The 24,836-nt window shown below is 51.6% G+C and overlaps 2 protein-coding genes across 14 annotated transcripts in view; both read right to left on the reverse strand.

The window, feature by feature from the left end:
• Positions 1 to 1,647: 1,647 nt before the first annotated feature.
• LOC134552564 (uncharacterized) lies at positions 1,648 to 9,515 on the reverse strand. Its single transcript, XM_063401267.1, has 2 exons — positions 4,530 to 9,515; positions 1,648 to 3,922 (listed from the first exon to the last, which is right to left on the reverse strand). Exons 1-2 carry the CDS (start codon positions 5,008 to 5,010, stop codon positions 3,471 to 3,473), a joined length of 933 nt encoding a protein of 310 aa, XP_063257337.1. The 5' UTR covers positions 5,011 to 9,515; the 3' UTR covers positions 1,648 to 3,470.
• A 418-nt stretch (positions 9,516 to 9,933) lies between these two features.
• DYSF (dysferlin) overlaps positions 9,934 to 24,836 on the reverse strand; it is a 70,037-nt gene continuing 55,134 nt past the window's right edge. For 11 of the 13 annotated variants that reach the window (XM_063401266.1, XM_063401261.1, XM_063401259.1 and 8 more), the window contains 7 exons: positions 24,579 to 24,674; positions 22,392 to 22,533; positions 17,077 to 17,176; positions 16,634 to 16,812; positions 15,662 to 15,771; positions 14,830 to 14,977; positions 9,934 to 13,038 (listed from right to left, as the gene is read on the reverse strand). In XM_063401266.1, coding sequence (XP_063257336.1) covers positions 13,000 to 13,038; positions 14,830 to 14,977; positions 15,662 to 15,771; positions 16,634 to 16,812; positions 17,077 to 17,176; positions 22,392 to 22,533; positions 24,579 to 24,674 — 814 coding nt within the window. In that variant the 3' untranslated portion in view covers positions 9,934 to 12,999. The remainder of the gene's footprint in view (positions 13,039 to 14,829; positions 14,978 to 15,661; positions 15,772 to 16,633; positions 16,813 to 17,076; positions 17,177 to 22,391; positions 22,534 to 24,578; positions 24,675 to 24,836) is intronic. The other 2 variants (XM_063401254.1, XM_063401253.1) reach the window with 1 other exon arrangement.

Genomic DNA, 24,836 nt, shown 5'->3' on the forward strand with positions numbered 1-24,836 from the left:
TTGGATTCTGCCACTTTGAAACCAGGATGGGCTAAAATTCCAAGGAGGAATTTTGACAGGTGTGAGGGGGCAGGTGGTGGGATTTCCATGGGATTTCCATGCAGGCCAGAGGGAGGCTGGGCCTGGCTTTAGGCTGGGTTTAGGCTGGGTTTAGATCCCGCCCCAGCCCAGATGGAGCGAGTGGGAAAGGCAGGAATAAAAAGGGAACGCTCTCCGCTCGGTCCAGCTTGGAATTCCAGGAGGGAATAAAGCTCTGTTCATTTTTCCAGAGGCAGGAAAATTAACCGTGAGGAGGCTCCAAGGATTGGGATTGGATCTAACTGGATTGGGATGTGGGGTCCAACGGGAAGCAACCAGACAAGGCCTGCAGGGACAGGACACAGGGAATGGCTCCCACTGGGAAAGGGGAGATTGGGCTGGGATCTTGTGCAGGAATTGCTGCCTGGGAGGGTGGGGAGGGGCTGGGCTGGAATTCCCAAATTTGCTGTGGCTGCCCCTGGATCCCTGGCAGCGCCCAAGGCCAGGTTGGATCCCTCTGGGACAGTGGGAGGCGTCCCTGGGTGGAACTGGCCGAGCTTTAAATCCATCCCATCCCAAACTTTCCCGGGATTCTGTGAGCACAGGGATATTTTTGCGCTCCCACAGCTGTTGCCTCCTGCAGCTGCTCCGGGAGGACGATTCCGGATCCGCTCCGTGCCGGAGGCACCGGAGCAGCCACAATTCCCTCCTTCCCCTGCCTCACCTGGCTGAGCCTCCCGAGGGCCTGGAGAGCCTCCTGGGAAAACCACTCCGGGAATTAATTCCGTGCGCTAACGAGCTGACCTTTATTCCGCAACAATTCCCGCGCTAATTGCGCTCATCCCCTCTTCCCGAGGCATTGACAAACACGTCAGAGGAGCCGCTCTTCCTACGGATCAAGAGGGAAAACGGGAAGAGACCTCCAATCAAGGACTTTTCATCCCAGCTCAGCGCAGGATGTCTCCGCTCCGTGGGTGCTTTTCAAGGGCTCTTCCGCGCCCTGGATGGATTTTTGTCCCATTTTTATGGAAAAGAAGCGATTCCCGGAAAATTTCAACAGCCTCTGAGCACCTGTGAGTGCCTGAGAGCTTTTTTGGATGATGTAATAAAACAAAATTAAATAAATAAAATAAAATAAATGGGTTTATTTCTGGCCAAAGGAAGGAGGGCGGCTCGATGAAAACCGCTCCGAGCGTTTCTCGCTCCGAAGTTTTCCCTTCCCACTTCCCAGGGATGGATCTGGGTTTTTGGGATAGGACAATGCTGAGAATGCCCCATGGAAAGGTTTTCCATGCCCATCCCAGCTTGGGATGGGATGGGATGGGATAATGGGATGGGATGGGATGGGATGGGATGGGATAATGGGATGGGATGGGATGGGATGGGATGGGATGGGATGGGATGGGATGGGATGGGATGGGATGGGATGGGATGGGATAATGGGATGGGATGGGATGGGATGGGATGGGATGGGATGGGATGGGATGGGATGGGATGGGATGGGATGGGATGGGATAATGGGATGGGATGGGATGGGATGGGATAATGGGATGGGATGGGATGGGATGGGATGGGATGGGATGGGACGGGATGGGATGGACAGGTCCTGCTCCGGGGTGTGAACACAGATCCGTCTTGGTGTGGGAATTCTGGGATTCCCTGGATGTGCTGTTTCCTTTTGGGAGTTCAGCTGCTGTGGGAGAATTTTCCGTATCCCTCATAAAATCATGGAGTGCTTTGGGTTGGGAAGGGACCTTAAATCCCAACAATTCCACCCAATCCATGGGCTGGGACACCTCCCGTATCCCAGGCTTCTCCAAACCCCTCCAACCTGGCCTTGGACACTTCCAGGGATGAGACATCCACAGATTCTCTGGGAATGATCAACCATGTATCCCCCAAAAACATTTTTCCCCCTTTTTCCAGCCCTCATTCCAAACCCAAACCTTCTCCAAGAAAACAGGGATCCAAAATATTCCGGCATCTCCATCCCTTCCATGCGGCCACAGGATACGAGACAAACAGAAGCCAGACTGGGAATAACCAGGAAAACAAGGAGGGGTGGGGAATGCGGATTTTAGGGAAAACAAATGTTATTTGTTTACCGTCCCCACCAATAAAATTCCCAACATGGAAATAATGAGGGGAGCTGGGAAATGAAATCGCTCGGAATCACCGAGCTTGTAAAAAATTATGAGCCCAGAAACAGAAGGATTGGAAAAGGGGGGGAAAAAAAAAAAATGGAAAAACCAGAGGAGTTTTTTGTCTTCAGCCGGATTTTTTATTTGGGAATTAACAGGGGTCGCGTCAGGGCATGGAAATCCCATAAAGCGGAGCAGGGACGGGGAAAATCCTCCTGAGGAAAAAGTGGAGCTGGATTGGGGGCGAAAAAGCAGGAAAAGGTTGTTGGGAAAGATGAGGGGTTAGCAAAAAAAAAAAAAAAAAAAAAAAAAAAAAAAAAAAAAAATTAAAAAGAAATTGGAATTCCAGAGAGGAGCAGGGATAGAAAGAGGTCCTGGATTTTTAAATCCCAAAGTCTGGCAGGAACAAATGGAGCCCAACAGCTGCTAAAAATAAAAGCTGGAATAGCGGAAGATGCCCTTGGATGAGCTTTTAAGTCCTTCCCATCCCAACCCATTCCATGATCCTGTTTTTTGGGTTTTTTTTGGGAAGAAAGAACCTCCCCAGAGGTGCAAATGCCACCACAGAGCAGCTCCTGCTCCCAAAATCCAGATGCTCCGGATCTGATGAGCTCCAGGTGACTCTTCCCAACCCCATCGGGGTGAATCCCGCTCCAGGGGCTGGAGAAGGAACCGTGGAATGAATTCCCAGCGGGAATCTGACCTGTGGATGTGGCAGATCCGTGAAGCCCCTGGAGTTTGGTGCTTTTTTGGGCCAAACGTCCCAAAAATCCTTCCCCATATCCCACCCAGCTCTGCCCTCCAGCAGTGGGAAGCCATTCCCAGTTTCCCTGTCCCTCACTGGTTACAATCCCATAAATCCGCTCTTGTCCCACAAAGCTGCACATTCCAGCAGAATCCGAACACAAAGATCCTTTCCCGCCTCTGGATCCTACCCCGCCTTCCCAAAAATCTGCTTTGGGGTGCCCCTCTCCCGGTTTTTATACCAAGGGAGCCCCCTGGAATTCCAGGGGATTTACATGGACAAATTCCTGACCTAGTTAAACAAATCCCATCCCGGATTTTCCCCCGGGGCACAGGGCTCCATCAGCAGGCCCCCGTTTTTCCAAGGAAAAATCCTGGATTTTATCTCACTCCCGGAATTCAACCTCACTTTTAAGTGGCTTCCAGCTAAAACCAGGAATGGGAGAGGAGGATTTTCAATCCCTTTGGGAATAACCCGGCTCAGGGTTACCTCCTGCCAGAACTTCTCCCCTTCCCAGCTCCAAGGGGGACAGAATTCCCTCCTTTCCCTCCCTCTGGAAGAGCGGCTCAGTCTCCTTTTCCACCACTTCTATTTTTAAGCCTCCCGAGGCCGAGGAATAAAATCCCCGAGCTGGAAAAGCGGGAGAGAAGGAGCCAAGCAGACTTTGGGCTTCGATTTGGGCAAGGAAAAACCGCTTGGAAAATCGATTCCAGACCCGGAGCGACCGGGATGAGGGAACAGCTGCCACCACCCCGGCCCCGAGTGCATCCAGATGTGCCACCAGCCCCCTCTTCCCTCACCCTTCCCACCCTCCCCGTGTTCCCAGAGCCAGAAAAAAACCTGGGAATAGCCGTGCTGACAGGATGGATGGGCTGCTGCTGCTTCCCGGCCTCTGGAGAAGGAATATTTTTGGGAGTCAGGAATGTCCTGACGGCTCGGGGTTGTGATGTCACCGTCAGCTGATGGATCCGGGCTTCCAGGGGTTCAGGAGGCCAGGCTGGAAAAGCCTTGGAGCAATCTGGGATAGGGGAAGTTGTTCCATGGAATGGGGTGGGATTTAAGGCCCCTTCCCATCCAAGCCAGTCTGGGATTTTAGGATTCTCTGATTTTCCCAAACTTCCCAGCGGATGGTGCTGAAAGATCCCTGGGAAACCACCTTGGATCGCATCCCCCTGTTCCCTCTGGGAGCACCTGAAGCCCCTTCCAGGCCTGGAATTCTGCACCTGGGAGAGCTCTGACTTGGAATTCCAGAACGGTTTTGATAGGGAGGGACCGTAAATCCTAAAGATCCAACCCCATCCATGGCAGGGACACCTCCCACCATCCCAGGTGGATCCAGCCTGGCCTTGGGCACTGCCAGGGATCCAGGGGCAGCCACAGCAAAGCTGGGAATTCCATCCCAGCCCCTCCCCGCCCTCCCAGGCAGCAATTCCTGCACAAGATCCCAGCCCAATCTCCCCTTTCCCAGGGGAAGCCATTCCCTGTCCCTGTGGAAATGGGATGGGGAGAGGAAGGTGCTCCAGAGGGGCCTGGATTTAACACATTCCCGATGTCCAAGGCCCGGCAGTGGGAGAACAATTCCCTGGAGCAGGAGCAATAAAAGGTTACAAGCTCGGCCTTCCCACCTGGCCAGGAGAGATCCTTTGATGTTAATCCATGGATTTCGCACAAACCCTGATTGGAAAAGCGGCTGCCGGCTTTTGCTCCGGCTCTGCGGGGTGCGGAGAAGCGGAGCTGTCCCAGTTCCCGCTGCTGGTGGGATCCTTGGAGCACAGAAAGGCTGGATTTGGTCCACCAGAGAACCACCTGATCCAAGGGATTGGTTTGGGAATGTGTCGGGAGCTGCGTGGAGCCGATGAAGGAAGCGGCTCCAAGCCCCAATATCCAACCTGGCCTTGGGCACTGCCAGGGATCCAGGGGCAGCCACAGCAAAGCTGGGAATTCCAGCCCAGCCCCTCCCCACCCTCCCAGGCAGCAATTCCTGCACAAGATCCCAGCCCAATCTCCCCTTTCCCAGTGGGAGCCATTCCCTGTGTCCTGTCCCTCCATCCCTTGTCCCCAGTCCCTCTGCAGCTCTCCTGGAGCCCCTGCAGGGACTCTGAGCATTCCCTGGATTTTTCCCTTCTCCAGGGGAACATTCCCGGCTCTCCCAGCCTGGCTCCAGAGCAGAGGGGCTCCAGAATGCTGGAATGTTTTAGTTTGGAAATGACCTTAAATCTCATCCCATTCCACCCCATCCATGGGCAGGGACACCTCCCACTATCCCAGGTTTATCCCACTCCCAATGTCCAACCTGGCCTTGGACACTTCTAGGGATGAGACTTCCATAACTTCTCTGGGAATCCATCCCAGCCCCTCGCCCACCTCACAGCCAAGAATTCCTTCCCAAATTACGGAATTGGAACCGTTTTTGCTCATTCCATCCCATTCCTCCCAGTTTTGAGCTCTCCCCGGTGGCGCCTTTGGAAGAAGGATCCCCATCCCTGTTCCCAGGCAATCCATTCCAGGGAAATCAAAAACCGGATTTCCCCGTACAAATTCTGGCTATTCCAATCCTGGAATTCTGGATGTTCCTCCATTACCTCCGGGTGCTGATGATGCCGATATTTCTAAAAGGGCTTTTCCACCATCGGGATGTCAGAGCAGAGAATCCATGTTTGATATTCCAAAGGGGTTTTTTCCATCCTGCATCCCATCATCCATATTTTTTTTCTCTCCTGGCTTTTATTCCCTTTTTTTCAGCATCCATTGCTCAGCTCCCTGGGTATAAAAATAAACAGCTGAAATCCAAGCCCATTCCCGAAAAGTGGCATTTAATGGACTCCAGAGCTCCAGCTGCTCTCCGGCACTTTAATGGGAAGCAGAACTCCTGGAATGAGCCAGCCTGGAATGTCTCGTCCACCCACTGGCACACCAGGAGTGGAATTCCTGCTCCAGACCCTCTCCAGCCTTGGCTTCTCCTTGGCGCAGGCAGGACTTGGACACGAAGGTTTTGATTTTTTCCACTGAGTCCAGAAGTTTTCCAAGGGGAATTTTCCCAACGGTGAGAGGAGAGGGCGGGGAATTTTCTTCATCAGCCAAGCCCTGAACCTCCGGAATCTGGGATTTGGTTCTCCGTCAACTTGTGGCTCCCCATCCCTGGAAGTGTCCAAGGCCAGGTTGGAATGGACTTGGAGCATCCTGGAATAGCGGGAATGGGATGAGCTTTAAAGTCCCTTCCCTGAGCCATTCCAGGATTCCCTGATCCTCTGACTTGGGAAGATGAAGGATCGTGGAAAAATTCCAACCTCGAGGGAAGGTCAAGGCCCAACCCGACCTCAGCTGCTGCTGGAATAAAATCTGGGATGCATCCACAGCTCTTTCCTTTCTACTTTATCCCAAATTTTCCTTTCAGGTTTCCTGCTTGGCTGGGAGTTATTCCTGACTCTTTTTTTGGTTACGGATGGGTTCAACAAGCCCTGGGAATTCCAATTTCATCCCACACAGAATCTCCCTTCTCCCAGACATTCCAGCTCTCTTCCCTGTCTTTTTTCCAGCTTTTTTTCCTTGTCCAATTCCCTCCCATCCAGTTCTGTGGAAAGGCTGGAATTTCCAAGAATTAAATATTTGGGACCATTTCCTGAGTCAGTTCCTGGTTGGGAGGGAGATGGGAGAGGTAGGAAAGAGGGAATGATCCTCTCCAAGTTAATTTTTGTAGGATCGAGTTGAGAACTTTAAAATTAATTAATAATAAATTAATTGTTAAGGATTAATTATTAATAAATTAATTAAGATTAATTAATAATAAATTATTAGCTAATAATTAATTAAAGTCTTCAACTTCTCCAGGATTTCCAGAGCTCAGACCACGAGGGAGATAATTCCAGGTATCTCCATCGCCCACAAAATTTGGGATTTCTGTTATTCCTTAAAAAACCGGTGCTGGAATTGAAGGGAATTTCCGTTATCCTATGGGAACGGGAGCATTTTTAGGGTTTTATCCTTGCAAAGGAAATCATGGAATCCCACAACCCCTGATTACCCAGACAACTGGAAAACAGAAATGAGATCCAACCTGCCTTTGTGTTATTGTTCTGTTTGTTTTCCCTCGGATTGCGTAATTCCTAAAAAAAAAACGGGAATGATTTGGAGGCGCCTGACTCCGATTTCTCCCGGTCCCTGGGGTGAGGAGAGGGATGAGCTCTTCCCGGCATTCCAGCACGGAGACCTCCAAACCTCTCCAGTGACCTCCCTGTCCCTCCCTGGGGCCGCCGGGAGGCTCCAAGGCCATTCCCGCCCTTTGGAAGTGACTCATCCCAATTGTTCCCTGCCGTCCATGGAGGGACACAATGAATCCAGGCTTTGTTTCTCAGCCACGGATTTGCCAGCGGATGATTCCTTCCCGCTGTTTTCCTTGGCAAAGGGGAATTGTAAATCTCTGGCTGATCCCGGGATTTCTTTTTCCCACTTTTCCGTATCCACCAAACCCTGTTTGTCCTTATTGGCTCGGGAAAGAAGCACAGCAGACTCCAAAAGGTGGAAAAAAACAGGGATAAAGGGAAAAACAGGGATAAAAGAGGCTTCTCCCTCCTTCACTGGCCCCAGGAATTCCATCCAGTCAAAGCGCCCTGGCTCCATGATTTTCATAAACATGGGATTAGGCTGTTTCCAGGGAAAACCTCTGGGAGATCCCAACACTGAAGTGGGAGAATGGATGGATTCATTCCCGTGAGTTCTGGGAAGAAGGAAAAAGAGGGAAAAACAGGCTGGATTTGGGAGAGCTAGTATTTCCTTAATTTGTGAGGCTGTAATTCCCATCCTTTCCTGGGATGCTGGACTTGGATGGGGCCTGGATACAAACCACAAAGGGAAAAGGGGGAGAGGGTGGAGGGAAAAGTGGGGAAAGACCAAAAAAAAAGGGAAAGCAAAGGGAGAGGTTTGGATTGGATGTCAGGATTTGATATTGGGAAAAATTCCTTCATGGAAAAGGTCACCAAGCATGGAAATTCCTGATGTTCAACCCAGGGGACAGGGAATGCTGACAGGAATGGAGCAGCCAAGTCTCCCTGGAATCATCCCAAATGCCAAAGCAAAGCACTCAGGGAATCCTGAAATTTGGGAAAGATCTCCAAATCCAACCTTTAAAATCCTGTTTTCCAGGGAGGTTTGGATTCCCCATCCCTGGAAGTGCCCAAGGATGAGGCTTGGAGCAACCTGGGATAGGGGAAGGTTCGGGATGGGCTTTGAGGTCCATTCCATCCCAAACCATTCCATGATTTCCATGCTTCAGCCCAATATCCCAAATATCCACCAAACCTTTCCCAAAAGCCAGAATTCCATGGCCTGAGGTGGCTTGAAGATGAAGGATCATGGATCCCATGGAATGGGAGGAGCTTTCAGGTCCCTTCCCTGGACAATTCCGTGATTCTGGGAAAGCCTGGGAAGGTGAAGTATCATGGAAAAGGTCCCAGCCTCGAGGGAAGATCCAGGCCCAATCCAACCTCAGCGGCTGCTCCAGCTGGAATAAAACCCTGGATGCATCCAGAGCCTTTTCCTCTCTTTTTTAAAATAAGGGATAAAAATACCCGGCACATTTCAGGGATTCTTTGGGAAGGCTGGGATGGGAACGGGAAAAACAAACTAAACTCACTTTCCTCTGGAAGCGGATTCGGGATGGAGACAAACCCGGAGCAGTTTCCCGGCTCATTTCTTGGGAGTCTCCTGCAGATTCCCGCAAATCATCCCTCAATCCCGGGGTTTGGGCTGTTCTGGGATGAATCCCAACCGCGGCTGTCCCACAACACAAGGTTATCCATGGAAAAAGCTGATTTCAGGAATTTCAGGTTATTGGTCTACCTTGAAATCCGTCACCACCTTCTCTGTGCATTTTCCAGGGGGAAATTCCAGCACTGGGAATCACCATCCTGGTGATTCTAAAGGGGTCAGGCCTCAAGGCAAGGCTGAAATGAGGTACGTCACTCAAATCCTGGGAAATCTCCAGCTTCCCATCGGAAAACTGATGGATTTGGGAGCCAGGAGGCCACAGTGGTGCTTTTTAGGGAGCATCCCACAGGATCAGTGCTCCCGTTGGATCCGTGTTCCTGGGAATGGGCAGAACCCACGGCAGGCCCCGTCCGCAGGGGTTAAACCAACAAATCCAGCTGCCAACGGCTCCCAAAAAAAATTTTATGGAAGCGCCTTGACCTGGATCCTGCTTCTCATCCCCCTCTCCATGCACTGCCTCCCTCCTTTTCCAACTGCTCCGGCAAAATCCGGGATTGGGGGTGGAAAACGCTCCCTTGGGAGTGGATAAAACCTGGCGCTGTCTGGAAAATCGCTCTTATTGGGGAGGAAAATCAATCCAGGGCATTCCCGGGGGGTTTGGGGATGGGTGCTGGAGATTCAGGGAATTCAGGCCTGGTATGGTTGGAAGTTTTCCAACTCCCCGAGGGAACAGGAACACATCAGGGGTGTTTTGTGCGGATGGTCCCAAAGGAGCTGCCACACTTTGGAATTCCAGGCTGGAATTACCCCCGGCATGGGGCTGGGGATATCTGGGATCAGGGGAGCACTCGAGCAGCGGAACGTTTGGTAATTAACTTCCACGCACGGGCAGGGAATTCTGGAATCATGGAATGGGTTGGGATTCAAGGGACATTAAGGATCATCCCATTCTCAGCCCCTTCCATGGGCAGGGACACCTCCCACATTCCCAGATGGATCCAACCTGGCCTTGGGCACTGCCAGGGATCCAGGGGCAGCCACAGCAAAGCTGGGAATTCCAGCCCAGCCCCTCCCCACCCTCCCAGGCAGCAATTCCTGCACAAGATCCCAGCCCAATCTCCCCTTTCCCAGTGGGAGCCATTCCCTGTGTCCTGTCCCTCCATCCCTTGTCCCCAGTCCCTCTGCAGCTCTCCTGGAGCCCCTGCAGGGACTCTGAGGATTCCCTGGAATTTCCCCTTCTCCACAATCCCAATTTTCCCATTCCCACTCCCAAGGCGAGCCGCAATTCCATCCCCACAATCAAAACACCGGGAACGGGAATGTTTCAGAGCATTTCTTTGGGAATCACAGTGCTTCGGGCATTATTGCGGATAAGGCAGGCACGGGTGATCCAGAACAAATTCCAGCCAATTCCCGGGATAACCGGAAGCCACAGGGAATTCTTTCTACAGCTCCCACCTGGATTTGGAGGAGACACAAGCAGGCCTGGAGCTGGATGTGGCTCCTCAGGGAAAGAGAATGGGATGGAGTTGGTTTTCCCGGATGTTCCAACCTGAATTTACCCACCGGAATCCCACGGGATCCTCTTGGCATGAAAACTGTACAGGGAGCACGGATTTCCTTCCGGAAATCCCTGTCTTCATGGAATTGGATGCCCTGGATCCTTCTCTCCCCTCCCTGCTGACCCAGGTTTGCCAGGGGAATGCTGGGAATAAAACGGGATTTCCCACTGGAAGTGTCTCTGGAGTGAATCCCAAACTTTCAAGCCCATCCCATTCCAGGCATTCCACAATCCCAGGTGGCTCCAATCCTTGTCCAAGCTGGCCTTGGACATTCCAAAGGTATCCCACGGATGGATTTTGATTCCTTGTCTTTCTGGGAGAGAGCACGGTGTTCCTGATGGGATGGGGGGTGGACATTCCACGTGTGGCATTCCAAGATGGATCACACATCCATTTGGGGCTCTTGGCTCCAAGATTTTGGGTTGGGATCACAGGGAATTACACCCGGATGGGAAATCCCAGAATCCCTGCAAATCCAAGAGATACCGGACCTGAATTCCCACCGTGGATTCCAGGAGAGCACTCAGGGAATTCCAGATTCCCTCTGGCACAGCTGGACCCTGGAGGAAAAGGAGCCGGGACCAACATTCCCACAAAACCCAAATTCCCAATCCCAGCAAGGGCCAAACAGAAGCAACTTTTGTCCTCGGCTCCTCAGATCCTCTGGGATAATAAAACCTCTGGAAAATTGGAGCGAATCCTGGTGGTTTGATGGCGGCTATAAACAGGGATGGGGGTGGGAATGGCTTTTAGGGGAAAACCGGAGGAAAACGAAGCGTTTAACGACGGAAAATGAAACCCCCGCCCTGGGACGTGCAAATCCGGAGCCGACTCCTCTGCTCCAGCTTTTGGGAAAAAGCCACGGATCGGCCAAAGCTCAGCAGCAGGGATGGGGCTATAAATCCCTGCAAATCCCTAAAAATCCCAAAGCTGTGTGTTTTCCGTGTGGAAAACACGGAGAAGGAGCTGCCCTGTGCAGTCCGGGAGCTGTTCCAATGAGAATCCCGGGATTTAATCCTCCATGGATTACATCCCAATCCAACAGAGCAATTGGGCTGCTTTTCCCTGGTTTTTTTATGGCTTAAAATCCTGTCCGGAACGGAGCAGGAGCTGCCATCAGCACAGTTTGTCCCGGGAAATTGATCCCTCGGGATCACTTTTCCCGGCTCCTCGCTCGCTCGGAGCAGCCAGAGCTCCAAGGAAAACGTGGAATCAATGATGAGTCTCACCCTGCTGAAGGGAGGGCAGGAAGATCCCGAATCAGCAAAGGTGCCGGAGCAGCCGGATATTAATGGGATTTTTCTGGCGGAAAAGAGGGAGACGATTCCTTGCAGGATGAGAATTTGAGGATTCGCATCCTCCCAGCACTGGAAAAGCCTGGGAATCGTGGGAATCGTGGAATTATGGAACCATCCAGGGTGGGAAAGACCTCTGAGCTCAAGTCTGACCCCGCCAAGGTCACCAGTCCGCCACATCCCACGGGATCATCCCTCTCCAGGGGCAGGAGGAGGGCACAGCAAAAGTGGGAATGTCCCAGCATTCCCATCGGATCCGCGGGAGGCCGAGCTCGTTGTGGATCAGGGGTTTTTTGGAAAACAAATCCCGTCCCGGGATAAGTTTTTCGCTACATTAATGTGGCGAGTATGGGTTGGGATGTTTTCCGTAAGAATCCTTGGGAACACAAGGGAAAATGGCTGATTTTAAAGGAATACCAGTGAGGCTCATCCTGGAGAAAGGGAGGATCCGGAGGGACCTTCTGGCTCCGCACGACTCCCTGAGGATTTGGAACCAGGTGGGATTTGGGATCTGATCCCAGGGAATAACAGGAAAAGAGGGAACGGCCTCAGGCTGGGCCAGGGGAGGCTCAGGGTGGACAGCAGCGGGAATTTCCCCATGGAAAGGGCGGTCAGGGATTGGAATTGCCCAGGGAGATTTGGAATCCCCATCCATGGAGGTGTCCATGGAATTCCTGGATGTGGCACTCAGTGCCAAGGTGGGGATCGGGCACAGCTTGAACTGGATGATCCCGAAGGTCTTTCCCAAGCTCAGGGATTCTGGGATTCTGCAAATACTGACACTAAAAAGGCCAAGAATTCCCAAAAAAAGGTAGCTGGAATACAGCAGGAGAGGAGGAGATCAAAGCCCAGCTGCTCCTGGGATCCCTCTCCCGGTTGGAATGGGAGACCTGTGGGATTGTGGAGCAGCTCCAAGGGAAAAGCAGCTCCAGAATTCCATGATGGAACCAAAGGCCTCAAAATCCAAGAGCAACTGGGATTTTGAGAAGCAACAATTCCTATTCCCAGGTTTTGCACCGCAGCCTTTCCCATTCCCATGATTTCAGCTTTGGGAACGCCATGTGTCATCCCAGGGATTCCGGCTTTCCAACACATTTTCCATAGGTTTACAGTACATAAATGGGATAATACAGGGAAAAGGGAAACTGAGGCTGGATCGGAGAGCAAAAAGTGCTCGGAATCCGTGGGATTCGCCCAGGCCGGCAAATCCCAAATCCTGCCCTGATGATCTTCTGCGCATTCCCAGTTTACAGATGGAAAGGTCCTTCCCCTGCTCCCTCCTCGGATTTTCCACTGGAATTTGGGATTTACCAACCAGAGCAGCGGGAAAACTCAAACACAACACAGAGGAGGCTGGAAAATCAGGAATATTTTGGTGGAGGCTTTGGTTACGTGACGCTTCCCGGGCGGAATTCCAAAGGGGAGCGGAGCCTTTGGCAGCAGCTGGAGGCCTGGATGAGGTTGTTGGTTGTTCCTTCTCCGCTTCCAGAGGCAAAATTCCTTCCCAAAATTCCCAGGCAGGCACGGGAGCAGCTTCAGTTGAAAGGTTTCACCAGTTTCATAGCAGCGTAGTTCTGGAAGGATGGAAAAACACAGGAATCATTGGAAAAACAAGGGAATGATTGGAAAAATGAGGGAATGATTAGAAAAACACAGGAATCATTGGGAAAATGAGGGAATGACTGGAAAAATCAGGAAATTATTGGAAAAATGAGGAAATCACTGGATAAATACAGGAATGATTGGGAAAACATGGGAATCATTGGGAAAAGGAGAGAATGAGTGGAGAAATGAGGGAATGATTGGAAAAATGAGGGAATGATTGGAAAAGTTAGGAAATCACTGGAAAAATGAGGAGATCACTGGAAGAATAAGGGAATGATTGGGAAAACATGGGAATCATTGGAAAAAAGAAGGAATGTTTGGAAAAAAGAAGGAATGTTTGGAAAAATGAGGGAATCATTGGAAAAATGAGGGAATCATTGGAAAAATGAGGGAATCACTGGAAGAATAAGGGAATGATTGGGAAAACGTGTTAATCATGGGAAAAATGAGGGAATTATTGGACAAATTAGGAAACCACTGGAAGAATAAGGGAATCATTGGAAGAATGAGGGAATCATTGGAAAAATGAGGAAATGATTGGCAAAACATGGGAATCACTGGAAAAAATGAGGGAATGATTGGAAAAAATTAGGGAATCACTGGAAGAATTTAACAAGCACCGGGAATCGTTTCTGGATTTTCGTTCCTCTTCCCAAAATTTTATAAGAGACATTCCCACCTCTTCAAACCCTTGGAATAAATTTGGCCCCTCCCTCCAGCACCTTCCTAGTGGGAAGCATTCCCAGTTTTCCCTGATTTGCTGGAGCCTCTCCTCTCCTCTGGATCCTGCTGCTCCTTCCCATCCTCTGGGATTCCCACAAATCTCATGGATTCACCACCCAAACCCTGGCCTTGTATCCCTACAGCTCCTTTTTCCATGATCCCACAAAATCCTGGACATCACCCGTTCTGCCCCTTTGGAAAGGGGTTCTGGGGCTTTCCCAAAGCCGCACCAAGATTTTTCTGGAATGCAGAGCTTTCCAGCAGGAGGAGGCTTCTCCAGCCCCATCCTCATTTATTCCAAGGACAAATCCAGCTGGCAGCTCCATGGAATTTTGCCAAAGGCAATCAAGGCAGGCAAAGCTATCCCAGATTTTTTCCCTCTGCATTCTGGAAAACCTCGGGATCTCTCTCACTGCCAGCACTTTCTGTTGCTGAGGGCACCCCAGGAATGCCCTTCCCAAGGGTTTTTTTGGGATCTCCACCATTCCTGATATCATGGAATTGTTGAGGTTGGACATGAGCCCCACAGCCCTCGTTCATCGTTATCCACGTCCTCAAATGCCACATCCGGATGTTTCTGGAATAATTCCATGGATGGGGACCCCACCACTGCTCCAGGACACCCCTTTCCATGAGGGATTTTCCTTAATATCCAACCTAAAATTCCCTTGGAACAACTGGAGGCCATTCCCTCTTGCCTTGTTGTTCCCTGGGAGCAGATCCCAAATCCCAAACTGGCTCCAAACTTTCAGGGAATCCCGGAGAGCCAGAAGGTCCCTCCCAATCCCTCTTTTCTCCAGGATGAGCCCCTTCCCCAGCTCCCTCAGCTTTTCCTGCTGCTCCAGCCCCTTCCCAACTCCATTCCCATCCCCGGACACGCCCCAGCCCCTCCGTATTTTTCCCATGCGGATCCCAAACCCCAAAATTCCTCCCTTTTTAACCCACTGTGCTCCTCAGCAGGGAATTTTCCCTCCCCCCGAATCCCTCGCCCCCCTCAGACCTCGGCCAATCCGTGTCCCCTCCCAGGGGCTCCGTACCGGGAAGGCGTAGATGAAGATTCCCAGGAAAAGCAGCAGGATGAGGAGGAGGAGGGCCAGGATCAGCCCCCACTTGTAGCGGCGCCACAGGATGAACTTGAGGGTCTTGTACGGGGACGTGAACCACAGGAAGGAGGTCTCGGGACGCCTGGGGCCACGGGAAAGGGGAGCTCACCTCGGAATTCCATCCTCCTGGATCCCCAATCCCACCCGCCTCGGTACAGACCAGCCTCGAAATCCCACTGGATCTGTGATCCAGGACAGCCTCCCAATCCCACTGGATTCATGGTCCAGACCGTCCTCCCAATCCCACTGCATTCATGGTCCAGACCAGTTTCCCAATCCCACTGGATCTGTGATCCAGACCATCCTCCCAATCCCACTGGATTTGTGATCCAGGCCAGCCTCCCAATCTTGCAGGACTGATGGTCCAGACCAATCTCCCAATCCCAATGGATTCATGGTCCAGACCAATCTCCCAATCCCAATGGATTCATGGTCCAGACCAATCTCCCAATCCCAATGGATTCATGGTCCAGACCAATCTCCCAATCCCAATGGATTCATGGTCCAGACCGGCTTCCCAATCCCAATGGATTCATGGTCCAGACCAGTCTCCCAATCCCACTGGATTGGTGCTCCAGGCCAGCTTCCCGATTCCACTGAATTGGTCCTCCAGACCTCCCTCCCAGTCCCCACCAGTTCAGAGCGGATCCTACCAAGCTGCAAACCCAGTCCAGCCCAGTTCCCTCTGGCTGGAAACCCAGAATTCCCGTTTGGACCTCAGGAATCCATGCCCTGGTGGCTGCTTTTCCCCTCGGGATGTTCTTACTTGGGATCCTCCAGCCTGGGGTTCATGTTTGGCTCATCCCGTCCCATCCCGGCCGGACGCTCCTCGTGCTCCTGCTCCGCCACGATTTCCAGAGTCATCTCCAGCTTGCCCTGGATGGGTTAAACAAAAACAGATTTATTATCCCAAAAAAAAAAAGGGGGGGGGGGAAAGGTGAGGAATGAGCATGGGATGGAAAATAAGGATTAGGGGGAGAAAATATCCTTTGAGCACAACCAAGCCACTCCCAGCAATGACCACCAGGATTCCAGAGATCCCTCTACCTGTCACTGGAGATATTCCAGGAAATCCCAGATCACACTGACACCCAGATTTGGGCTCCAACAAATCCCAGGATCACTGAGGCTGGAAAAACCTCTGGGATCAATTCCAAGCTGTGACCGACCATCATTGAGTGCCACATCCTGTGTGCCCCAGTTCCCTGATTCCCGATTTCCCTGGAAGCAGCTCAAAGTTTTTTGGTTGAATGACCCAATTCCCTGCTTCACCTGCATGGAACAGTCACCAAAACCTGGAACAGGAGCCCAGACACCTTTAAAATTATCACTGGGAGAGCTGGAATTTTTTCCTGGTGCTCAGGACACAAGATCATTGGGAATAGTCATGATACGGAGCCGAATTTGGTGGCACATTCCAAAAACCACGGTGGAAATCCCACAAAACCTGACCATTCCCCTGCACAGAGCCCAAAAACCTCCAGCCAACCAGAGATCTGGCTGGATCCACAAAATCCCCAGCTGGAAACAGAATTCCTTGCCCTGACTTGAGCTGAACGAAGCTTTCAGGGAATTCTGGAACAGGTTTGGATCGGGACGGAATTTAACGCCCATCCAGTTCCCGCCTCATGCCATGGGCAGGGAAACTTCCAACCCTCATCCAACCTGGCCTTGGACGCTTCCAAGAATGGGAATTGGAGCGAAGGATCCAAGGGAAATCATGGAGAAGCCACTTTACCGCCAGGATCTGCTGCTTGTCCAGCTCGGCCACGCAGGGCCACCAGCCCTTGACGGTTTTCTGCTCGAAGAGGGACACGGAGCGCCCGGAGGACACGGAGCCATCCAGAAGGTCCAAGGAACATTTTTCCGCCGTCTTGGCAGGCTTGGGCATCCTGTTGAGATCCATCTGGATGGACCCTGTTGGGAAGAACATTCCAGGTGAGACGTCTCGGCGGGATAATCCTCTAAACATGGAACATTCCCTGATCCCATGGAGTCTGGACCACCCTGACCATCCCAATCCAAACTCCCAATTTCCACTATCCCAGGTAGCTCCAAGCCCATCCAACCCAGCCGTGGACACTTCCAGGGATGGAGCATCCACAGCTTCTCCGGACAACCTGTGCCGGTGATTTTTTCCCTTTTTTTGCGGGGGAATGAATCCCAAAATTCCCAACTCACCCAAATAGTCGTCGAAGGAGAACTTGTCATTGTCCCAGATCTGGAGGATCAGCTGGGGTGGGATCTTGTTTTCCGTCTTGTCCAAGCTCCAGAAGTGTTCCTAAAATCGCACCGGGAAAGAAACCACGGGAAAATGAAAGATTCATAGAGAGAGCTGAGCAGAGCCTGGCTCTGGAAATCCTGGAATTCCTGGGGTGTCCTGCTCTGGAGCTGCAGGAGCACAGGCTCTGGAAAACTCTTGGATAAGGATAATCAGTGGAAAAACCCAAGATGGTTCTGGAAGGAGTTGGCAACAATTTATGCCTAATTTAATGACTTAAATCAATGTAATTAATTTTATTTAATTACATTAAATAATGTAGAGCTGGCAGCTCTCCCTGGAGCCTTCCCTTCTCCAGGAGAACATTCCCAAGTCATCCATCAGTTCTGCACCCCAGAGTAGGAATATCCACTGCCTGGGAAGAGGCATCCACGTCACTATTTCCGTGTGTGAAACCAGGAATTTTTTCCAACAGGGATCTAACACCACTGTTGGGATGCCTGGGAGTTAGGACTAAGAGTCCCAGAATCCCTGAGATCCCTTGGAAAAGCCCTCCAGGATCTGTGAGTCCAAGCTGTGCCCAATCCCCACCTCAGCATCCAGGAATTCCTTGGACACCTCCAGAGGTGGGGATTCCAAATATCCCAGGGCATTTCCTGAGCCTGACCGCCCTTTCCCATTTAAAAAAATTCCTCCTGATGTCCAAAAAGAAATGTTGGGATAAAGGAGAATAACAAAATCCCCCCCAAAATCCGAGGGATAGTTGGGGATTGTTATCCCCGGCTCCAGCAAAGAGGAGGAAATTCCCAGCGGGATTCCTGACACCCCTCCGAGGGTGTCCCGGAGGCAATTCCTCCTGGAAGTGTCAGGAATGACGGGATTTAATTAAAGCCAGGAAACCCCAGCGTTGTTCATCCGTCGCTCCATAAATTCATCCCAAGACTCGGATTCGTTATTTCCTCCGATATTAAATTATGGAAAAGGAGGAAAAACGTGTCGCATTCCATAAGGAACATAAATATTCCAGCCGGGAGTCTGTGGGGCGCCCCAATCCCATTGGATTCACTTTAAGAGATCCCCCAGGATGGCTCTGTTTCAATTTCGCTCCGTTCCCTGCCCAACTTTGGGAAAACGTGCCAGGAATTTTGCACTTGAGCATTTTACGGATGCATTTGAGATATTGGACAATCCAGAAATCCCAAAGGAAGTCCATGGAAAATTCCCTCTCTCCCCTCCGCTGGCTGCAGTGGGTTGGGATGGATGTTTATCCAGGGGAATGTTTATCCAAAGAGATTTTTCCCAGCTTTTCCAGCCGTTTTAAATTAAAAGCACTAAAAACGGGAAGAGTTGATGGCGATTATTCCCTGTCCCAGAAACTGGGGAAAGGAGGGATCCACAGGGATACGGGAGCCATGGATCCATGGATATCAAAGCTGCGATGTCCTCACGGAGGGGCTGTAAAATTCCAGGGTGGTGGAAGATCCATCTCCAAGGTGAACACCACGAGCTCCCTTGGATTGTCCCTTTTTGGAAAAATCCAGGTGCCCATCTAAGCTTGGCTTGGAAAAGGTGGAAATATATGGAATTCTGGACTGGTTTGGGCTGGAAGGGACCCTCAAGACCATCTCACTTCCCGGCCGGAATATTCCCTGGAAAGGAAACTTCCACAAGCTCTATGTCCTCCAGGAGCCTCTTCTTCCCAGAGAATCCCTGGCTCAGAGGTTGATCCCATCATTCCCACATTCCACGGATGTGTCTGTGCTCCAGGCGCATCCCATGCTCCCTTCTAGATTGATGTTCCTTGGAATCAACCTTGGAAGTTCCAACTTCCCGAGGATTCGTTGGAATTTCTCATCATCCCGCCCACGCGGAGCCGAACTTGAGGAAAACCTCACGCTTGGGGTCATCTCCCACCTATCCCAACTGGATCCGTGTCCATTGGGATAATGAAGCTGGAGGAAAAATCTGGATGGGATATTGGGAAGGAATTCCAGGCTGTGAGGGTGGGAAGGAGCTGGGATGGAATTCCCAGAGAAGCCATGGCTGTCACATCCCTGGAGTGTCCAAGGCAGGACAAGGGGGCTTGGATCCACCTGGGACGGTGGAATTTGTCCCTGGAGGGGCTTTAAGGTCCTTCCCATCCCAAAGCATTCCATGATTCCATGGAAGTGCCGGCAAACCCAGCAGACTTTGGGATCCCACCTTCCCTCCTTCCCGCCGCAACGCCCAAGGAAAAAGGGAAAACAAAACCTTGGCTCTGCGTCCCAATCCCTCAGAACAACATCCCGGCACTCCAGGGATGACTCCGGTGGGAATTCAATGCTCCACCTCTCCAAATTCCCACCTTTTTTTAATGGATAAGCACCATAAAATATAATTTTTTATGGAGACAAAACCTCCCTGCTCCGAGCCCTGTCAAGCTGGGGACACCCAGAACTCCGCCGGAAAGGCAGGAAAAGGAGCAGGGAATTGGGAAGGGGGAATTTGATGCCGAGAGAAGTTTATGGGGTCCCTTCCGAGGCAGTGTGAAATTCACTTCCACGATTAAACCGAGCTCTGAACATTCCCTATAAAAACAACCCGGAGCGTGAAATTTATATCCCGGCCTTGTCCAAGCCATGGGGAAAAAAAGGCTGGAATTATTATTTCGGGGTTTGTTTTCCAAGCGAGGGGAGGTTTAGGGATATTTTATGGATTCGTGTGGATAAAGCAGCAGGAGAAGGCGGGAAAAAAATCAGCTCCGATTCCCGGGAGAGTTTGCAGGGCTGCGTTTCTCCTGGATTTCTGTGAATGTGCTCCAGAATACAACGGAGGAAATCTGAATTTTGGGAAGGAGAAGAGGTTTGCTCCCAAAAACTCCTGTTTGAGCCTCATCCTGCAGGAATCTGGGAGCCCTGGACATGCAGGAGACTCCCCTTGGATGTCAGAATCCCTGAGGTTGGAAAATCCTCCAGGATCATTGAATCCGGGCTGGGACCTCAGGGTCCCTGGAGGGGCTCCAGGAGAGCTGCAGAGGGACTGGGGACAAGGGATGGAGGGACAGGACACAGGGAATGGCTCCCACTGGGAAAGGGGAGATTGGGCTGGGATCTTGGGCAGGAATTGCTGCCTGGGAGGGTGGGGAGGGGTTGGGCTGGAATTCCCAGCTTTGCTGTGGCTGCCCCTGGATCCCTGGCAGTGCCCAAGGCCAGGCTGGATCCACCTGGGACAGTGGAATTTGTCCCTGGATGGAACTGGATGAGCTTCCAGCTCCCTTCCCACCTAAACCATTCCATAATTCCATGATTCCAAATCCACACTCCAGGCAGCTCCAGCAGGGAGCAAACAAAGGAGAACCATTGGAAAACCCTTTCCCTCCCTGCCTGGTGGGGCACAGGTGGTTTCAAGCAGCTCCCTGCAGCCGCTCCCAACTTTTTGATTGAAATTCCACCTTCCAGCGCCTGCCCCTTCCAGCCGGGATTTTTACGGCCGCAGGAACCAAGCTGGAGTTCAAACAGCACATGGCAAGATCAAAAAATTCCCGGAGCCGGGAATGCTCCACCCGGCTTTCCCTTCATTATCCCGGCCTTTACAGAGGGCTTTTACAAGGTGTTTATTTTCGGATCCAGCACTGGAAGCCATGTGGTGGGAAAAGATTCCAGGTCGGCACAGCGGGATGGATTTGCTTAAAGGGGTTTATGGAGGGGGCCTCGGCTTCTTCCAAGCAGGATAATTGGATGTAGTACACCCTGTACTTGGGATTTGTGGGATATGGAGCGTGAAATGGGCCCGGCTGGGAATTCTGTCAATCACTGGAACTGCCCAGGAAAGGGTTTTGGAAGCTGGGAATTGTCTGGGATGAGGGATTCGCTCAGCATCCTCCTGGCTGAGGTACTGGTTCCATGGAAAATAAGATGGGATGGGGATCCCGGTGGGTTTTTGGGGATCCCAGTGGGTTTCAGGGATCCCGGGGGTTTTGCAGATCCCATGGGGATTTTTGGGGATCCCAGTGGGTTTCAGGGATACCGGGGGTTTTGCAGATCCCATGGGGATTTTTGGGGATCCCAGTGGGTTTCAGGGACGATCCCATTGCAAGCAGGAATCTTTGGGCACCTCATATTCCATGAATGCTGAGGCTGAGCCAAAGCAGGGAGCAGGGACCACAGGATCATGGATCAAGGTTGGAAAATGCTCCGGGATCCTCCAGTCCAAGCCGGGATCGATCCCCACCTTGGCACTGAGTGCCACATCCAGGAATTCCTCGGACACCTCCAGGGATGAGCACTTCAAACCCTCCTGGGCAATTCCAATCCCTGACCACCTTTTCCATGAGGAAATTCCTGCTGCTGTCCCAAATCCGAGCATCCCCAAGGGATGAAGGCTCAGGATGAGGCGGATGAAGGGCTTTGGGCCTCCAGGGAGCAGCCACAGGAAGCCGGGATTTTCCCTGTTGTCCACAGACCACAAGGAGCCAAAAATCACAGGAATATGGAATGGTTTGGATTGGAAGGGACGTCAAAGATGATCCAGTTCCATCCCCTGGATAGGGAATCTTCCACTGGATTATGTTAATCCCTTTGATCTCCAGGGGAAGGCAATTTAAATTGATCCATCTCCTCTTGTTTGGTGTCCAATTTTCCCTATTTCCCATCATTTCCATCTTTTCCATCGTCCAACTATCCCTTGTGTTATTCCATGCACCCATCTCAACCGCATTCCTGTTTCCTTCCATCTGTGCAATTCCCATGAACTGATCCAAGGAACATCAAAATCCCATCCAAAAAAACCCATCCACTCCAGCTCCCAATCCCATCCTCTCCCTGAATCCAAATCTTCTCCCAGTGGCGCATCCCAACCCATGTTCCCATCAGGAATTTGGAGGCAGCTCCTTCCTTTCCCCATTTTGAGCCTTTTTGGGAAGTTTTGGCATGGCACGACTCCCGTTATTCCATGCTGGAAAACCAAGGTTCCCACCAAACCATGCCCATGGAATTGCCATCTCCAGCTTTGGAATATCCCTGTTGTCCAAGAGCATTTGGACACTTGCTCCAGTATTTTTCCTGCTCCAGCCTGGATGAATCCTTCCCAGAGGGATCAGTGTCTCCAAAATAACCGCCTCTAATTCCAACCCCGTTTTGCTTCCAAATGCGGATTTTTGAACAGAATTCCCAAAATTTCACTGTCAACACCACGGAAAGGCCGAGCTTTGCACGGCTCTGCCTGTGAATGTCCGAAATTCCCGTTTACACCCCAGAATTCCCATGGGGATGCAGAAATTCCATCCGGGAGCACTCACCTTCTTGGCCACGTGGCACATCTGCTCTGCCGGGAGATAATCGAAGGGGAAGACGAATCTCCAGTTGAAATTCCCTTCTCCTCCCATGGATCTGTAGTGCACGTCCGTCTTCTGCTTGTTCTCCTCGTGTCCCACCAGCCACCTGCCGGGGGACAAACGGAGACCATGGAAAACCGGGATCGTGGACAGGATTTGGGATCTCGCTCCATGTCACAACATCCACGAGTGGGAAATGGAACGTTCTGGATCCCGAGGGTTGCTGGGGGTAGGGAAAAAACCTGGAGATGGGAGAGGGAATGCAGCAGTCCCAGAGCTGGGAAATCAATCAGTGCTGAGGGTAACAACTCTGGAATTCCAGAATCATGGAATGGTTTCGGTAGGAAAAATATTAAAGATCATTTCATTCCACCCCATCCATGGCAGGGACACCTCCCACATTCCGAGATGGATCCAACCTGGCCTTGGGCACTGCCAGGGATCCAGGGGCAGCCACAGCAAAGCTGGGAATTCCAGCCCAGCCCCTCCCCACCCTCCCAGCCAGCAATTCCTGCACAAGATCCCAGCCCAATCTCCCCTTTCCCAGTGGGAGCCATTCCCTGTGTCCTGTCCCTCCATCCCTTGTCCCCAGTCCCTCCCCAGCTCTCCCGGAGCCCCTGCAGGCCCTGCCAGGGTCTCAGAGTTCATCCCAGATCCTTCTTTTTTCCAAGCTGGACATTCCCAGCTCTCCCAGCCTGTCCATCAATTCTTGGGAACTGTTTTCCACTGCTTGACAGCTTTTCTGTGAAGAATTTTTCCCTGATATCCAGTCTAGGATAGGCAGGTTCCAGCCCCTGTTCCAGAGGCAGCAATGGATGGAAGGAACAGTCCTCACTGGATTCCTGATCCATAGGCACAAAAAGGATCTTTCCATCCCTTCCCAATTGGATTTTTCAGGACGAGTTTCCCTTGGGATGGAAGATCCGGAAGCTGAGCAAGGTTTTACCCATTTCAAGCCTTGCAGGATTCTCCTGGATGCTAAAAATTGGGAAAGGGATCTCAGCCATCCCTGGATGTTCCCAGTTTTCCAGCAGCACAGAATTTTCCAGATTTTTAGGAGCCCCAACAGGCATGGAACAGCTCAACTGGAGCTGATAACCACGGACTTGATGGGAATACCAGGAAAGGCACACGGCATTCTGGATTTACAGGGGGAAAATCGGGATTGTAAACCAGGGATTTACAGTCTGTTCCCAAATCCCACCTCTTCCTGCCCATAAATCCCAGAAAAAAGGAACTCCCTTGGCTGGGACTGCACTGTTTGACACAAAATAAATCCTAAATGGAGTCGGGAAGGGGAAGGGAATGTGCCGGAGGAGCTGTTTCCAAGGATAAAGGGAATCCCAAAGAAATGAGCCATGCAAAAAATCCAATCAGTGAGCATGGAAAGAGTCTGGGAGAGGACCTGGGAATGAGCAGGCAACGAGCTCCTCTCCCCACGGCCAGGCTGCTCCCACGTCTTATCCCACTATGGGAACATCCAGGTATTCCAAGGAAAAATATTGCCATGGGATCATCCCAGAGATCCCCAAGGAAAAGGCTGTGAGCTCAGCAGAGACATGTCTTCCAAAGAGCTGGATCTAAAGGTGGAGAGGTGTGGATCCAGAGCTGGAAAACTGTGGATCCATGGCTGGAGAGGTGGATCCATGGCTGGAAAGGTGCAGATCCATAATTGGAAAGGTGTGGATCCATAATTGGAAAGGTGTGGATCCATAGTTGGAAAGCTGTGGATCCATAGTTGGAAAGGTGTGGATCCATGGTTGGAGAGTTATGGATCCATAATTGGAAAGCTGTGGATCCATAGTTGGAAAGCTGTGGCTCCATAGTTGGAAAGGTGGATCCATGGTTGGAAAGGTGGATCCATGGCTGGAGAGACGCGGATCCACAGTTGGAGATGTGAATCCAGTTGGAAATTCATGGATCCATAACTGGAGAGCCATGATGGTCCCTCCATCCCGACAGGATCCAGGTCCACCCCAGCAGGATCCAGGTCCACCCCAGCAGGATCCAGGTCCATCCCAGCAGGATCCAGGTCCATCCCAGCAGGATCCAGGTCCATCCCAGCAATCCCAACCCAAGGGCCACCCCAATTCCTTCCCTGCTGCTCCCGCGCCTCTGGAATTCCGGGAGATTCCGGAGCAGGACGCTCACCCTTTGACGTAGATGTCGCTCATCTTCTCCCCAGTGATGCTGAGGTCGTCCAGGATCACGTCCTTGGTGTTCCAGATGATGCAGCGCAGGTAGAACCTGGAAAACCCCGGGAATAAAACCGGGAGAAGGTGGAAAACTCACCCACCTGGAAGCCCGGTTGTCCCACTGACGGATTTCCCCGCGGGAGCCGTTTCTCTGGAATTGATCCCACACCTGTCCCTCACCCAGGTGGGTGAATCCAGCCCCACCCGAGGCTTC

This window comes from Prinia subflava, chromosome 7 (genome assembly GCF_021018805.1).
Source record: "Prinia subflava isolate CZ2003 ecotype Zambia chromosome 7, Cam_Psub_1.2, whole genome shotgun sequence".
Classification (NCBI taxonomy): domain Eukaryota; kingdom Metazoa; phylum Chordata; class Aves; order Passeriformes; family Cisticolidae; genus Prinia; species Prinia subflava.